General features: G+C 42.4%; 1 protein-coding gene across 1 annotated transcript in view; it reads left to right on the top strand.

The window, feature by feature from the left end:
- Positions 1-15,519, top strand: part of LOC126213582 (heat shock protein 60A) — a 72,562-nt gene that overhangs the window by 46,087 nt on the left and 10,956 nt on the right. Inside the window, exons 6-9 of the mRNA XM_049941431.1 lie at positions 501-669; positions 5,099-5,306; positions 7,071-7,226; positions 10,006-10,162. Coding sequence (XP_049797388.1) covers positions 501-669; positions 5,099-5,306; positions 7,071-7,226; positions 10,006-10,162 — 690 coding nt within the window. The remainder of the gene's footprint in view (positions 1-500; positions 670-5,098; positions 5,307-7,070; positions 7,227-10,005; positions 10,163-15,519) is intronic.

The following is a 15,519-nucleotide window of genomic DNA, read 5'->3' as shown; positions in this document are numbered from 1 at the left end:
AGGGTGTAATGCACTGAGAACACTCTGGTAAGACAGAAGGGCCATACCTACCTTGCTGCTGGAATGAAATGGAAGGTGGTAGAAGAAACTGGAATAAATGCACGGTAAGGATGAATAGTGATAGGGACTACAGTTCAGAGTGTGAGACAGGAGAGAAAATTTGTACTATCAATGAAATTGTTAGGCTCAAAATAGGCTGATGTGCAAAATTGTTCTGCTGTTTGAATTGTGTTCCTATTCTTTTCAGTTTGTCCTTTTGCAGTAATATACTTGAATTATGTAGCCCAAATGTATATTCTAGAAATCTTCATTCAGTGTAATTCTGCATGTGAAGATGGTGGCAGAATGTATTGTAGTTACGTGAATAGTGTTAAAATTTTGGGTACTAATTGCTGTACGCACCGTTACCTTTTTGTACTGTATTCTTGTCATATAGGTTGTAACTCTCCCCATTTACCAGTTCAAGATTCATTTTTAATGGCTCTGGTTTTGTTTTCTAGGTGCTAAAGTAGAATTTCAGGATGCATTGTTGCTACTTAGTGAAAAGAAGATATCCAGTGTTCAGTCAATAATTCCAGCATTAGAACTGGCTAATTCTCAGCGCAAGCCCCTTGTGATAATTGCTGAAGATGTCGACGGAGAGGCACTGAGTACGCTCGTTGTTAACAGGTAAGAATTGTTATCGAGCTCTTGAGTAATAGCTACATGTACTTCTTTTCTTTCTAATGGGGGGGGGGGATGATATGCAAGAGAAAATGCTTTACAAAAATGAAATTACTGCAGAATGTTGGTATAGTTATGGAGTGGTCCTTATCGTTAACTTCCTGTTTGCCATAGCAGTAGTTTCACTTTCATAACTTTACTATAAGTTAATGTAAAGTTATTGGTGACCTGCATACTATAATTAATGCTCTCCTCCTCTGCAATTTTTACCACCCACACTTACCTCCATCATGAAATTAACGGTTTCTTGACGCCTTAGGGGGTGCTCCTATCAACCAATATCTTCTGTTAACGAAGCCATCATTGTCCCTGCCCCTCTCCCTCCCAATTAAGTACTTCTTTAATTAGTGATCTGATATATCCCATCTAATTGTCACCATTCTGTAGAACCACATTTTGAAAGAGTTTCTTAATTATCAGTGTTCATTGACCACATATCACTTCCCGTAAAAGCTACACTTCAAGCAAATAACCTCCAGAAAACACTTCTTAACACTTCAATTTCTATTAAGTTAAAATAATTACATGTTCCGAAAGAAAAATTAATAAATTTTTCTTTTTCAAAAGCATCTTGCTATTGACAGTCTGCATTTTATTGCCCATTGTTATTTTGCTGCCCATTTACTCATGTCATCCTTGCATTACTGTTGTTGTTGTTGTTGTTGTTGTTGTTGTTATACCTTCCTTCTAAACTGTCCATTTGACAAACTGGAATGATTTGCAAATGTTTCCATTAAGGAGGCTATTATGTCCCAATTCAGCATAACTGAAATATTTTGCAGTTCAGTGGGAAAGTATGGCCTAACATGTCAAACAGGCATTGTAAAGACTTCACTGATAAAATCGCATTGTAAAGGTGAAACATTGGCTCAGAAGTGTAGTATTTTAGTAGCATAAGTGATCAGAATGCAAGAATCCAAGGCTACTGCACAAATATGAGTCATTCACAGAACTACTGAGCTTAACAAACTGGAATTTGTGTTAAGGCACTTGTTCATCAATAGTGACCGGTGTCAAAAGTGAAGTCCCACTCTGTGACTAACCATTCAATGGGGTGGAATAATACTGAAACATCGCCAACATCTGTTGGTCGAGTCCATGCTTTCAATAACGGAGCAGAGAAATATAGAAAATAAGCATTTTATGAAGACAGATATCTTGAAAACAATACGGTACATAGATTACAAAATAAGTAGTAACAAAGATTTTAACTTCTCGCTCTACATCTTATAATGACATTGATGCAATAAATAATGGATATTTGTAGCTTTTTCCCTCACCATTCCATCCACCACCTCGTCACTGTAGTCTCAATCAGTGCCATAGCAGTCTTCATGGTTGTCTCACAAAGACTAATCAAATAAATGTCTTAGCCCACAATTTTGTACAAGAATACATTTAGAGCCTGGACTTGCATTCGTCTAGTGCTTTGTAATGGAAATCTGTGCTTTTCAGCTCTGTTTTTAGTGACTTTTCCCACCCTTGAAAAGTTAATTTTTTTTTAATGACACTAGTAACTTAGTTCTTGTAGCATACTCTTTCATATTGTAGTAAGCATAACTAAGCCTGTGACGTGTACCAGTCTTGAAACAACCTAAGTCGATGACATGGTGAGGCCGCTTTTTCTTCTTTCCAGGAGTCGCTAAAAATATGTTACCTGATCCAGACCGTTTGGAATAAGTACGGCCCATGTCTACAGCTTCAACTTTTGCAATAATACATCTGCTTACTACTATTTTGCACTGATTCCAAGAGTGTTTGATGTCTGTTCCACTATTTCATTGGCAGGAACTGATGGCTCTCCGTGAATGCTTGCATATTCTTTCTCCTGCACGTAAAAGTCAAGATTTCTCTGTAGTAACTTAAGTGCCTCGCTGTCTAGCTGCACATGTTGACACAAAGAATTGCAAACAAAATTTTTTTTTTTTAGTATCAGAATTTTCTAAACCGCAGTGAAACTAAGCGCAGTACAGCACAAGCACATGTTAGAAATGATACACAGTGCACATTGTTAATGTACACACAAAACAAAGCCGGCAACACAGGAGCTTTGAAATCACGACCAGCAGCGATTACCACACTGGGATTAGTTCATGCCATCCATACACCTAGTGCCTCGTATTCTTGTTCTTCACTTGTTAACCCTTTAGAAATGAATACATCAAGTGCAAAGTTTCAGCAGCTTGGGTGTAAAAGGCCAACAGTATAGTTGTCGGCAGATTTAGGTGGCTGTTATTGACTGTTAGTAAGGGTGTCGATAATGGTATCCCTACAACACCCCGGAAGAGTTACTTGCACATACCTTTTGCGAAATCGGTGCAGTTGGAAAATTTATTTGGAAATTTAAGTGAAAAGAGGGGAAGCAATATGGTACTACCTTCCCGAGTACACTTCAAAGTGGTTTGTGGGGCATATATGTAGATCATGTGAACCAATGCAAAATAAACAAAAAAATCTAGTATAGTGGTCAACATGTAGAAGGCATGTTTGTGGGAAATAAGATTCTTATCTTTTAAACCATCAAGATATATGTTTCCATGCTTTTCTTACAAGGGAACCTCCCCATCGCACCCCCCTCAGATTTAGTTATAAGTTTGCAGAGTGGATAGGCCTCGAAAAACTGAACACAGGTCAATCGAGGAAACAGGAAGAAGTTGTGTGGAACTATGAAAAAAATTAGCAAAATATACGAACTGAGTAGTCCACGTGCAACATATGCAACTTCAAGGGTAACTTGCAGTCAGGAGTGCCATGGTCTTGTGGTTAGCGTGAGCAGCTGTGGAGTGAGAGGTCCTTGGTTCAAGTCTTCCCTCGACTGAAAATTTTAATTTTTTTGTTTTCAGGCAATTATTACATGTCCGTCTGTCCGTTCGATGCGATCACTTTTTTGGGAGTGATTATCACATCCACAAGAAAACCTAAATCGGGCAAGGTAGAAGAATCTTTTTACCCATTCGCCAAGTGTACAAGTTAAGGTGGGTCGACAACATATTACTGTCATGTGACACACATGCCGTCAACAGTATCGTATAGAATATATCAGACGTGTTTTCCTGTGGAGGAATCGGTTGACCTATGACCTTGCGATCAAATGTTTTCAGTTCCCATTGGAGAGGCACGTCCTTTCGTCTACTAATCGCACGGTTTTGCGGTGCGATCGCAAAACACAGACACTAAACTTATTACAGTGAACAGAGACGTCAATGAACGAACGGACAGATCATAAGTTTGCGAAAATAAAGAAAGTAAATTTTTCACTCGGGGGAGGACTTGAACCATGGACCTCTCATTCTGCAGCTGCTCATGCTAACCACAGGTCCACGGCGCTCCTGACTGCACATTACCCTTGAAGTTGCCTATGTTGCACGTGGACTTCTCAGTTCGTATATTTTGCTAATTTTTTCCATAGTTCCACACAACTTCTTCCTGTTTTCTCGATTGATCTGTGTTCAGTTTTTCAAGGCCTATCCACTGTTCCAACTTGTAGCTAAATCTGAGGGGGGTGCGATGGGGAGGTTCCCTTGTTAGAAGCCAGGAGGTTCTTTTTACCAACCAATGGGCTCGCTCTCTCTCTCTCTCTCTCTCTCTCTCTCTCTCTCTCTCTCTCACTCACTCACCCCCACCCCCTTTTTCCCAAAATTCAGATATAATATTGGTTTCAAAATTTGACAAATAATTACAAAAAATACCCCAAAGGACTTTGAGTATAAGATCCTGCCCCCAAGTGGAACATTCAACAACAACACATGCATGAACTCAAAGCATGTAAAAACATGTTAAACATATTGTTAAGGATACTTTGTATACTGTCTACATACCTGAACAGGTTAACTGAGAAACCATAATGCCACTGGTAGAATTTAAGTGCATTTTGTCTGGGTTTGGAAATTATCTGTTGGTGTAACTCAGGACCTCTGTTTTCTTGGAAACTGCATTAGTACCACAGCTCTGTAAGGAAACATTTCTGTGTTGGTTGAGGGCAGCATTTGGTTACATGTGTGAGTATTAATGGAATGTTGCCAAAACAGATTTGTTTTGTTAATTTCCATCTGAGAGTTGGAAACATTGTGTGTTCCAGTTTCAAACATTGGAAGTTCTTGTTGCACCATTGTTATAATATTGTAAACATTGGTAAACGTCAGTGAGAGTCATGTCCTCTCACTGCTCTTCCTTCCTTTCTTTCTTTCCTTCCTTCATTCTTCAATTTGTTTCATTCCTCTCCTTGTCTGACCTTTAATCATCCCTTTCCTTTTTCTTCCTTTTTTTTCTGTTCTCTTTTGATAGTAAGACTATCCTTTGTATTCATAGGTTATGATGCTACGATTTGTTGTTGAGTTTCTCCTGGTTTTGTTGAGTAACATAATTACTGTTGTAGGTTGAAGATTGGTCTTCAGGTGGCAGCAGTGAAAGCACCAGGGTTTGGTGACAACCGTAAGGCTACACTGCAGGACATCGCAATAGCGACGGGTGGCATCGTATTCGGCGACGAGGGGAACCCAGTGAAGTTGGAGGACTTGCAGCCGTCCGATCTCGGCCAGGTCGGAGAAATTGTCATCACGAAAGATGATACACTTATGCTCAAGGTATGAGATGGTAACAGAACCTCATTTTGAAATTGCTGAAGTGTGTTATATGCAGTACTGCCATAGTAACAACAGGATAGATTGCTGCGTGACACACGGACCCGGTGTTGACAGACAGGCACCCGTTCCAGGTTTCAGTGTGTCCTAGCGATGTATTTAGGGGAGCAGAATTTTTCGATCATGCAGCTATCAAATGTGTTTTACTGTGCATACCAACACAATTCTTAAGTTGTACAACCAAGGTACAAGTGCTCTATCAGAGCATTGTCAAGGGAACTACACAGATCCTTTAAGGGTTGAGCACTAGTTTCGCAGTCAGCCGATTGTCGAGTTGGTGCCAGTGGTAAAAGCAGTCTTCTACCATCAGATAGAAATGATATTTTGATCTCAACCTCTGTGTGGCCATTCTTTCAAATAGCAACAGAACATGACTACCTTCGTTTGAAACTTGGGCATCTGCAGTGTATAGTTGGAACACTGACAGCAATGTTCCATCTACAACATAACACACAATCATTGGAAATGTAGTTAATGGAATTATACAGTCATCTCTGACAAAGATATTTGAACTGTTAATAACTTCAACACTTGTTAATAGAGCAATGAAGAATACTATCATGTCTTGACAATGATTGTCTAGTGCTTCATACTTTCATTAGAAGTTTGAATATCTTTGTTGACAGTATTGTAATGTGACAAATAAACACAGTTCCCCTTAGTTTATATTTCACACTTATGAGCTTTTGTTGTATATATTTAAAAATTGTAGGCTTTTCTTAATAATAATAATAATAATTATTATTATTATTATTATTATTATTATTTTAAGTTTCTTTGTTTTGGTACCTAATGTATTAGCCCTTTCTTAACCCCGTGGCCTCTCTGCCATGAGTGAGACTCATTGTAAAGTTGGGCCGTAAACAGTAAGCACGAGCCTGCCACACACTTGGTGTGGACCACATGTACACAAGCCAAGCCTGGTCCCTTAGTTCAGTTTCGGGTACTCCTTCATTGTATGAACATTTCAGTTATAAATCCCTAAAGTAACTAAAGAACCCATATTCCCATGTCATGTCAATAAAAAAACATCTAAAATTGATGATAGTAGTGATAAGTGAGTTGTTATATGGACAGTAATTCAGTAGATTCTCCCAATAGTGATATTGGTGGTCGCGGTATTGTATTTCCTGCCCAAAAGTCCAAGGAGATTAATCATTGAAAATGATTCCCAATGAAGACAGTAGCAGTCATGGAAGCAATGGGTTTGGAAAGAAATAAGACAAAAATCTGGGAGTGTATGCCAACTCTTGGGGAAAGAGCACTAGTTTTAGAGCAGACTTCTTTATATATAATGTCCAACAATGTGTTTTTGGATAATATTGTTGCTGAAATGAACCAGTACACAGAACAAACATTGATCAGTGAAAATATAAGAAAGAAAATTGATAAGAAATGGATCTTTGCCAATTGTAATGAGATTAAAATGTAAGTTGCATTACGTGTAATAATAGCTCGTGTTAAAAAACAGGTGTACTGGTCTAAAAGAGCCATCATAGAAGCATGCCACTTAAAATATTTTTAAATTTTGTAACTAACTGTTCCAGCCCTCTGTAAGTAGTTACGTAGGTGAGTAGTGTGTCACCTTTCCCCATTTAAATTGGTTCCTAGTGTGAATTGAGAGTTAAATTTCAATTTGAGCACATGTTAAATGGATAAACATTGCACCTAACGATTGACTGTCAATATTCTTTGCCACATTAACAGGGCAAGGGCAAGAAGTCGGACATCGACAGGCGCGCTGACCAGCTCCGCGACCAGATAGATTCGACAACGTCGGAGTATGAGAAGGAGAAACTGCAGGAGCGGCTGGCCAGACTCGCTTCTGGAGTCGCAGTCCTGAAGGTCGGCGGATCCAGCGAGGTCAGTAATTGCAGTGTGTGGTCCCGAGCAAAAGTTTTAATGTCCTGTGATGGAGTAATCAGTGTTATTCTGCAGTGCATAATGCAGATATTCAGACAAAAAGCAGTTGCTCAGCTTTAAAACATAAAATACTAATTTTAAACAGAGTAGGAAGTCAGTAGTTCAATGAGACAAGAATGCAGAAAGGTTAGATCTCAAAATAAGCAAAAAGCCCAGGAGAAATCTTCAGATACGACTGAAGCATTCGGGGAGGGGTTCTGTTTGAGAGAAGAATGCTAGCAGCTTTTTGTATTTGGAGGGGGTGGGGGACTTCTCCTCATATCAGGAAATGTGAACACCATATTTCCAGTTCTACAAGATTTATTGAGCAGTTGAATTCTGTGACTTGGTCCCTTGGATTTGTTTGTGAGCTTGGATGTATTGTCTCTTTCTACTGTGGTTCCTCTTAAAGAATCCTTGATTCTAATTTGTGAAAATCAGAATATGGAACTGACAAAGCTTGGCCATCATGTGATGTCTACATAACTTCTATTTAATGACAAATACACTCACGATCAGAAAAAAGGACACCTCGAACAATTAGAGATAGGAAATTTCTGTAGAAATGATCAGCATTTGAACCACGAAAGCCTCTTCGTCGCTATAAACCGAAGGTAATGAATCGGAATGACTTGAGCAGATGTGCAGTATGTCACACAGATGTTACACAAACCATACTGTCAAATCGGTGAGTTTGAAAGAGAGCACATTATTGGCATGAGAGAATGTGATACATCCATCTGGGAAATTTCTGCTCAAGTTGGACGAAGTGTTCCGGCAGTGCAAATGGTGTGTGCAAAATGGTCATAGAACGTGACGAGGTAGGTCACGTCACGCCGCCCAGACTACTGCCGCCCCTGCTGCTGCCACCACCACCACCACCACCACCACCACCACCACCACCACCACCACCACCCCACACACACACCCAAGAAGATTGACACCTCATCCAAAAGGCATTGCTGGATAGATCTGCATCTTCCTTGGCTCTGGTGGCTACAGTGGAACACCGTAACACATTGTACACTATCAGGGGTGACAGTCTGTCGCCGTTTATTACAGCTCAGGTTATGTGCACATTGTCCATTTCTCTGCCTACTTTTGACGAATGTGCAGTGCCGTGCTAGATGGCAGTGGCATATGGAACGATGTCACTGGGGACAGGAATGGCATCAGATAGTGTTTTCGGACTAATCCAGGTTCTGTTTGTTCGAAAATTAGGGTATCATTTTGGTTTGCCACAGACTGGAAGCGGCATCGCAGTGACTGTAGTCACACGAGACGTACAGTGCCAGCTCTAGGCCTTGCAGTGTGGGGTGTTATTGAGTACAACCACAAATCAGTCGGTGTGTGTTCAGGGCACTGCGAGCAGTGTAACCTACGTGAATGACATAGTGTGACTTGTAGCTATATCCTTCATACGCAACACCCCAGACACCATTTTTTGGCAAGACAATACATGGCAACATGTTGCTGCTCGAACATGTCTTTTTTTGTGTCACGGGATGTCAGCCTTTTGCCCTGGCCCACCAGATGCCAGACTTGTCTCCAGTCAAAAATGCGTGGGATGTGGTGAAACGATGGGTGCAGCACTGTGAGCCAGTGCCAACTACCACAGATGAACTTAGAAATCAGGTGAATGCAGCACGGATGGCTGTACTGCAGGACACCATTAGTGCCTTACCGTGCGTCGATACCATCACACACGGAACAATTTAATCTTGGCTCGTGGTGGACCCTGTGCGTACTAGGCAACTGGACATAATGTGTGTTTTTCTGAACATGAGTGTGTATGAATAAACTGATGGAGTGGCTAGAGACACTCCATTACCCCACTGTCACGAACATATTTATGGAAGATTTTGAAGACAGTATACTTTGAATCGTGGTTTTAAAACATACCTGTTTTTGGAGGAATATTGATGTTTTTGATGTGGCCTTATGGAATTAACAAAGGGCAGAACAATGTGTAATTGTGCTCCAGTTTTATGTTTTTCTAGTAAGCTTGCTTTTCCTCTCTGCATACTGTCAACCCCCTCCCCACAACCATTACCGTGGGAGAAATGTCACCAGTCTGTCTAGTGACCTCGACAGCTTGGCAGTTAAGTGTTGCCCCTTCTCACCCTACCCAACCAGACGGCATGAAATGTCATCGGGATCTGGACTGTGACTAATTAGCCAGAAGTTATAACTGAGACAAGTCGGTGGCATTCCTCTCTGTCACCACCTTCGTGTGCCATGGGGTGCTAAGGCATGTCTTACTCCCCACTTCCCCTATTGCCCCATACAGTGATACACGGATCACACTGTATCGCTTAATTGAGTGTATTTTGTATAATGATAGGAAAGAAGCAGCCTGTTCATTAATAGATCCGTCCCTAAATTTTGTGATGAGGAAAGATTATTTGTTTTGTGTGGCATTGACCAACATAAACTGTTAAGTACATTTAAGTGTGTGCAAAGGATGGCCAGCATACCCAGTTACTGGCCAACCCCAATGTCCAGGCTCACTCTTCTTTCACCATTCCTGTATTTTCATTTTAATAGTGCATCATAAAAACCTTAATGTAGTTTGTTTTACTGATGTGTTCTGTCACGAGCATGGGAAAGAGCAAGTGTGATTTTACATACCTTTTGACATGTCGGCATTTTAAATTTCGTCCACATTAATCTGGTAAAGTATTTATAAAGGAACTGGAACTCTTGAAGAGTTAAATTAACTGCATGGACTTCGTTGCAGGTGGAGGTGAACGAGAAGAAGGACCGCGTGAATGACGCGTTGAACGCAACACGAGCGGCTGTGGAGGAGGGTATAGTGCCCGGGGGTGGCACAGCACTGCTCCGTTGCAGCCCGGTACTCGAAAAACTAAAGCCAACCAATGCTGACCAGGCAACAGGTGAGTGTGTACATTTCTAATCTGGCCTTTATCTGCTTTTTTTTTTTTTTTCCCCAGATGTTCACCCAATATCTGTAATAATGCATTACCTCTTTGCTGTAATGTGACTGGTGGCCAAAGAGGACACTAGTGTTGGTGCAGAAATCATATCACTGCAGGAGGGGACTTAGATGAATGTGTCATATTTCTCTCCACATAAGATTTTTATGAACTCAAGCTCTACACAACTTCATCTGTTGCCATGACAGGATTTAACCGTTGTGTACTAATAGGCCATGAGGTACTTTAATGTTGTGGAAATATCATGGAGCTTCTGCGTGCTTGATGTCTGTGATGGAGGAATGTTAATAGTTGCTCTCCCCTCCCCTCCAGCTTGGGATGTTCAGCTGATTGCTAGTGGCAGATAGTTTGCCACCTGCAATAGAAGATTAATCTGTGATGATGGCAGCAGTCAAATATCCCGAGAGAAAAAAGCATATAGGCAACATGTCAACAAACCCTAAAACGTTAATAATTTTGTAACACTAGTAGTGATACTGATTCTGTTAGACAGTGGATAACACAGTTCTTCTGTGTAGCATTTTGGCATTGAGCGCCCATTTCCTTGTGCCATTAAGGCTATAGCTGCTGTCCCAATTAAACTGGTTGTTGCACATTGTGAACTCAACAGCTTCTTCAATGATAGACTCACGGTTGGTACATCTGTTGTATAAGATTTTAGTTTATCAAACATAATTGTGTGTTTATGAGGCTGCATTTGGCTGCTGTAGAGCTGTCAAAATTGCTGAATTTAATGTGATGTCTGTGCTTCATGCATTCATTAGTCTGAAATTGTGCATAGACTGTCCTGTTTATCTGCTATCACATTCACAAGAAATTTTATGAATTTGTAGGAACTCATGAGACCAAAGCTGTCTTTTGCTGGGTTCTAATTTTCTTTCATAGACAGAAAAAGTGTTGAATAGATTCTATGCCTCAGGCTGCACAGTTTGTTGGAGCTCCAAAGAAAGGAAATGTGCTACAGGATGATTATATTATGATGATTATCTCAGAGTTTTATTTCTTTGAGGTGGATAATCAGGGTTGCCACAAGTTCTGGAAATCAGGGAATTTCAAATGCGTCACGGAAATCGGAAATTAGAGGGGGGGGGGGACGCTGGGAAAAAAATAATTGGTCTCATTTCATCAACATGGTGTCTGTGACATGTAAATAGCTGGCCACACAATTCGAATTCCACGACGGGCCAAAACCACAGGCCATTTCTGTGGGTATCTCTAATGGATCGCCCTGCCAATCTGAAGCCCAACATTTCCCACTAATGTGTAAGCCCTGCCCATTGGATCTAGTCTCGCCAATCTGCCTGCAGTTGGCGTCTTCGTGCATGTCGCATAATGCGGAAGATTTTCATGGTTTATCCAAGGACCCAGGAATGGTGCTCCTTGGCAGACCAGAGGCTACAGGTGATTGATTTCAGGAATTGTGACTGTGTATTGTCCAGTGCGGCATTTTATACGCTTTCATTTATTCTAGTACATTTTGTCACTTTGAAAATAATTTGTATATTAGAAAGTACGGACGACAAGAAGAAGAAAATTGTGGCAGTCGCTGACGATTTGTATGCTATGTACTCGTATTTCTGGAAAGAAAAATTACACAATACCTGTAAAATAATAGACATAACACAGTGACTAATATGAACATAGTAGAACCAACATTTTATTGGTGGTCCCCCATAGTGTTGGTTTATACACCTCTTCCCTGCCTTGTACACTTATTTCAAGAAGACTACTTTTTTCTTAGGTTACTTCTGAAATCAGTGAAGGTATTTTATATCTGTAATCCACCTCCAAGGAAATGCGTATTTTTGTCACAAATGTGTTTAATTTTATTGAAATAAAATAACAGTGGTCTTTTTGGAACACACTTACCATTTGCCTTGCTTTCTCCATCTAAAAACAGTTCATTATAGAAGATGTTGATGTTAATACTTAAGATTTTTGCTCCCCGGGGGGAGAAATCTACCACCTCAGCCTTGGCAGCATCTTTTCCCTTCTGTGCTACATGTCTATCCTCTTGCTGTTCTCTTTCCCCCCGTCTTGGGGAACATGTCTGGGGTGTTTCTGGGAATGTTCTGCACTGTCTGTAGCTGACATTAGTCTCACCACTGTTCTGCATGCCTTTTTCCATTCTTTGTTCACCTTCTCCTATCCTCCCTCTGCTTCAGAATTTGAGGCTCCTTTTTTCTTCTTCCTTCCAGTGCACTCCTGAAGGCAACCCCATGCATCTGATGCGTAACAGGTGACTGGATAACGTGTAATTCCCAGCCCCGGGTCAACAGGTAGGGCTCGCATGTACCCTGTAGCACAGGCCAGGTCCAGAGGGGTGGTTGCCTGAGCTGCTACGTTCTCAAATTGCGCCAAATGGAGGTGTGAACAGGTACCTAGGGTGTGTGTGCCCCCTTGTGTAGGAGGACCCAGTTGGAAAGAGTGTGCAATCAGAGACGCTGGAAATCGTGGGGAATTTTCTCACAATGAGCCGATCATCTTCACAGTTGACATCTACAAAACAAATGGAATGAGGCTAATGATTCAAACTCTCCCAGCTGCACCACGGTTCCTCGTGGTTTTACATATTGAAGGCAGTCAGTCCTTCACAATGGTAAATCCGTTTATTGTTCAGGAAGGTGTTGATGCAGTTGCTGGCCTTGTGAAATCGTGTTCTTGTTTACAGAATAGCACTTCGCCTTTGGAGACTACTACTGGTTCTCGAGCACAACTACTGCTTGCCGCTTCACTCCTCCACGGCTATACTGTTCGTGTAGAGGCCCGTCAAACACTTAATTCTTCCTGTTGTGCTATTTACACTAGGCTGCTCGACGGTCTGACAGAGGCCAAAATCCAAATGTGCCTCTCTAATTAGGGTGTCATTGCCGTCCATCGGCTGATGAAAAGGGTAGATCCGTCTCGAGTGTCCACACACACACTTTTTTTCTCAAGTTTGATAGAGTGGTGGTTCCGTCCAAGATCAAAGCAGCCAATGAGGTTCTCATAGTCTAACTGTGCATTCCAAACCTGTTGCACTACCACCAGTGTCATCATTTCGACCACACTTGAATGTCTGTCAACACCTGGCCAAATACGTAACCTGTGGTAGGGATCCACACCAGGGCGATTGTCCACCTCCTCCCTGCTGTATCAATTGCAGTGGCGACCGTGCCACTTCCTCTGGAGAGTGTCTCGTGTATCTCGATGAGCGGGCTCTCCAGGAGACCCGGGTAAAGGAAAAAGTTCCTTACCCAGTTGCTCGCAAGTTATTGGCTAGTAGCAAACCCTGCGTTCTACCGTCTGGCATTTACAGTACTGTTCTTGCTACATCTTGCTCCAAGAAGGACATAGCCACACACACATGCGACCTCAAATTCTGCTCTGAGGTTGTGAAATTACCCAGTGTCGTGGTAGTATTGTAGTCCCCTTGTCCAGCTGTGCAACAAACTATCAAGCTCTCGCCTCACTCAGTGAGGACTCTGCAGGCCGACAGTAGAAGAAAGCTGACCCTTCTGTGGGCCTCATGGAGCAGAATCCTCCTACCTCAGTGTCTTGTAGCAGGAAGTCTTTGAAGGCTTCGTTTTTTCCTCATCGTGACTCTTCCAATGAAATGTTCACAGCCTTCCATCCAACAAAGAGGCTTTATGGCTGCTTTTAAAATTGCAGCGTCCTCGCGACTGCTATGAGCTTTTGCATTTCTTCCTTGTCCATTTTGTCGTTCAGCGAGTTTGTGTGGACCCCGGGCCACATCGGCATTCCGGGAAAAGAACGTGTCGATCGGTTGGCCAAGCAGGCCACCACTTCCCCACCCCTGGAGTTTGGTCTCGTGGAAAGAGACCTCCGGTCAGCCCTACATCGCAAGGTCCGCTATGTCTGGAGCTCTGAATGGTCTGTCTTGAACACGCCAAATAAGCTCCGCATGGTAAAGTCATCCACGGCCGTATGGAACTCATCCTTGAGGAGCACGCGGCGGGACTTTTCTCTGCCGTCTCCGAATTGGACATAGGCGGTTGATCCACAGCTATCTCCTTCGCTGTGCTGCAGGGCTGACAGTGGTCCATCTTCTGATGGACTGCCCCCTTGCGGCAGTCTTTTAATTTACCAGCTGCACTTCCTTTAATTCTCACTGACGATGCCTCTATAGCTGACTGAGTTTTACGTTTAATCTGTGCAGCTGGGTTTTATCACTTGCTCTAGTGTGGGTGCTCTCGCATGATTTCTCAGGCTACATCCACTCCAGTGACTTTTGTGACGTGGATACCAAAATAGTGTCTTTCATGGTAACAAGTTGTGTTGGTACCTGTATCAACACTTTCCAGTTGGAGGTTCTTCATTTGTAGTTAAGTGGTTGACCTTTTACCTGATCCATCAACCATTGTAGTCTGTTTCACTCTAGTCAACTATTTGCTCTGGTCCTTTTAAGTGTCCCCTATTTTGTGTTACTGCGGTGTTCATTTTAGCTCTGTACCCCTTGGTGTTCCCTCCCTCTGGGTGCAGAGGTTACGCTTTTACTGTATAGGCCTTTTACAAGTATGTCTGTTTGGAACTGGGGACTGATGACCACGATGTTTAGCCCCCATCAAAACCAACCAACCAACCCGGTCCATTTTGACCTTCCGCCCGAGGTCAGCATTCCATCTCGTGGGGGAGTCGTGCTGCTCATAAAGAATGATGTTCATAGCAAACCCATCTCCCTGACTACCCATCAAGCTGTTGCAGTTTGCCTTTTCCTTAGTCACTTGACCTTTTCCCTTTGTACCATTTACATCCCTCCGTCATTCGTTGTCTCCAGGGCCGACTTCCTCCAGCTTATTGGGCAGCTACCTCACGCGTTTCTGCTGCCCACTGTCCCATTTGAGCTTCTCCCAGAACCTGTCAGAGCGGTGCCCTCTTGGCTGACCTTCTTTAATCAACTAAACGTTTTCTGCCTTAACACAGGAGTACCCACATTCCTTTCAGACTCCTCGCACACCTATTCCCGTGTGGACATCTTCTGCACTGCCCCATCGTCTTGAGTGGTGTGTCATGTCAATTTGCTGACTCCTACCCCACCTCTGCCCACCCAAATCGCAGCTTACTAAGGCTGACTGGAGGCTTTACTCCTATCTAGCGACCTTCTACAAACACGGCTACCCCAGTTCTGATGACCAGGCGGAATATCTTACAAACATTATCCTTACCGCCGCACAATGTTCCATTCCTAGCACTTCCTCTTTACCACGTCATGTCTCAGTCCCGTGGTGGACTGAGGCGTGCCGCAACGCAATTAGTGCACGGAGACGTGCTCTCCACATTTTTAACAGTCATCCTAT

The sequence above is a fragment of the Schistocerca nitens genome, chromosome 11 (genome assembly GCF_023898315.1).
Source record: "Schistocerca nitens isolate TAMUIC-IGC-003100 chromosome 11, iqSchNite1.1, whole genome shotgun sequence".
NCBI lineage: Eukaryota > Metazoa > Arthropoda > Insecta > Orthoptera > Acrididae > Schistocerca > Schistocerca nitens.
The sequence above is the reverse complement of the archived record's forward strand: the minus strand, read 5'-3'. Positions and strand labels throughout refer to the sequence as shown.